Below are 1,316 nucleotides of genomic sequence, written 5' to 3' on the forward strand. Positions count from 1 at the left end.
ACGCCCCCCTCCGGCGCAGGGCGGCCCGACCCGAGCCCCCACCCCGTGCCCCGCCCCCCGCCACCCCGGGGGGCCGGGGGGAGCACCCCCCCCCCCCCCCCCCCCCAGTCCTCAGATGTGCTCCTCTGCTGAACTTTAAACAGAAACCTTGTTTTAGTTTTTAAACAGAAACTTCATTTGTGACCTGCAGCGGGTTCTGACGTCACGATGACGTCATCGGGACGTTTAAACTCCACGCACAGCTTCAGGACCCTTCAACACCCCACTGCGCATGTCCGTTTGCCAGCAGCACCTTCAGGTGACCTCAGGACAGGTGCAGAGTCGGAACCGGGCCGGACCGGCAGCACCGACCTAGCGGACCTCCTGGGACCGGAAGCAGGCAGGTGACATTGAGCCGCACGGACATGCGCAGTAAGGATCCGCCGGGACCAGAAGGTCACAGCGAGTTAATGAGTGGTGCTCATTAGAACCGCGGACACCTGATCAGAGACCAGAACCCGACCCGGATCGATACCGGTCTCTCGGGTTACAGAGCTGGCCCGGTCACCTAGACTCACCTTGGACTATGATGCATTTTTAACCCTTTACCTGCCGGAAAACACCTGGCGCGTCTCCGACCAGCCACTGACGTCACTTTAACCGGGTCACACCGGCTCGTTGGAGCACCAACTGGGAGCTTCGGGTCGAAACCCAAGACACCAGAGGGAACCTTGTCCCCACAGAATGACGCAAAGTCAAATCTAACAGGTGGCACGAAGCACGAGGCGCGCGCACAAGGAGGTTAAAAACACTCACGCCAACTGCCCCCGGTCCGACCGAGCAGCTCCCCCGTGTCCGAGTTCCACAGGAGCTTCTTCCAGCCTCCGTCGTCTTTATTAGCGGCCATGTTTGACTGAGCACCTGCTGTGGATCCGAACCTGGACTGGATCTGGTCCCTCCGCCTGGTCTCAAGTCTCGAGCTATCCGGGAGGTAAAGCAGCCGCGGTGCCGCTTTCATATATAAGCAGCTGCTCCGTGGCTCCGCCCACACGGCGCCAAACCAGTCACCTAGCGATGGGGCGGAGCAGCGGCAGCCAATCAGAGAGCGGGAAAGCATGTGACGTCAGGAAGACGGACGGAAAGAAGCATGTGTTCAGAAAAAATAAAAAGCTGCAGTTTGGAAGTCCTCTTTCCTCACCTGTTGTCTCCATCCATCCATCCATCTATCCATCCACCCATCCATGCATGCATCCATCTATCCATATCCATCTATCCATCCATGCATCCATGCATCCATCCATCTATCCATCCATCCATCCATCCATCCATCCATCCAT

The 1,316-nt window shown here is 58.4% G+C and overlaps 1 protein-coding gene across 1 annotated transcript in view; it reads right to left on the minus strand.

The window, feature by feature from the left end:
- The window catches only part of atp1b1b (ATPase Na+/K+ transporting subunit beta 1b), a 5,187-nt gene extending 4,221 nt beyond the window's left edge, over nt 1–966 (minus strand). The window contains exon 1 of the mRNA XM_037696841.1: nt 796–966. Coding sequence (XP_037552769.1) covers nt 796–886 — 91 coding nt within the window. The 5' untranslated portion in view covers nt 887–966. The remainder of the gene's footprint in view (nt 1–795) is intronic.
- Between the last annotated feature and the right edge of the window lie 350 nt (nt 967–1,316).

The sequence above is a fragment of the Nematolebias whitei genome, chromosome 24 (genome assembly GCF_014905685.2).
Source record: "Nematolebias whitei isolate Nwh7 chromosome 24, NemWhi1, whole genome shotgun sequence".
Taxonomy (NCBI): domain Eukaryota; kingdom Metazoa; phylum Chordata; class Actinopteri; order Cyprinodontiformes; family Rivulidae; genus Nematolebias; species Nematolebias whitei.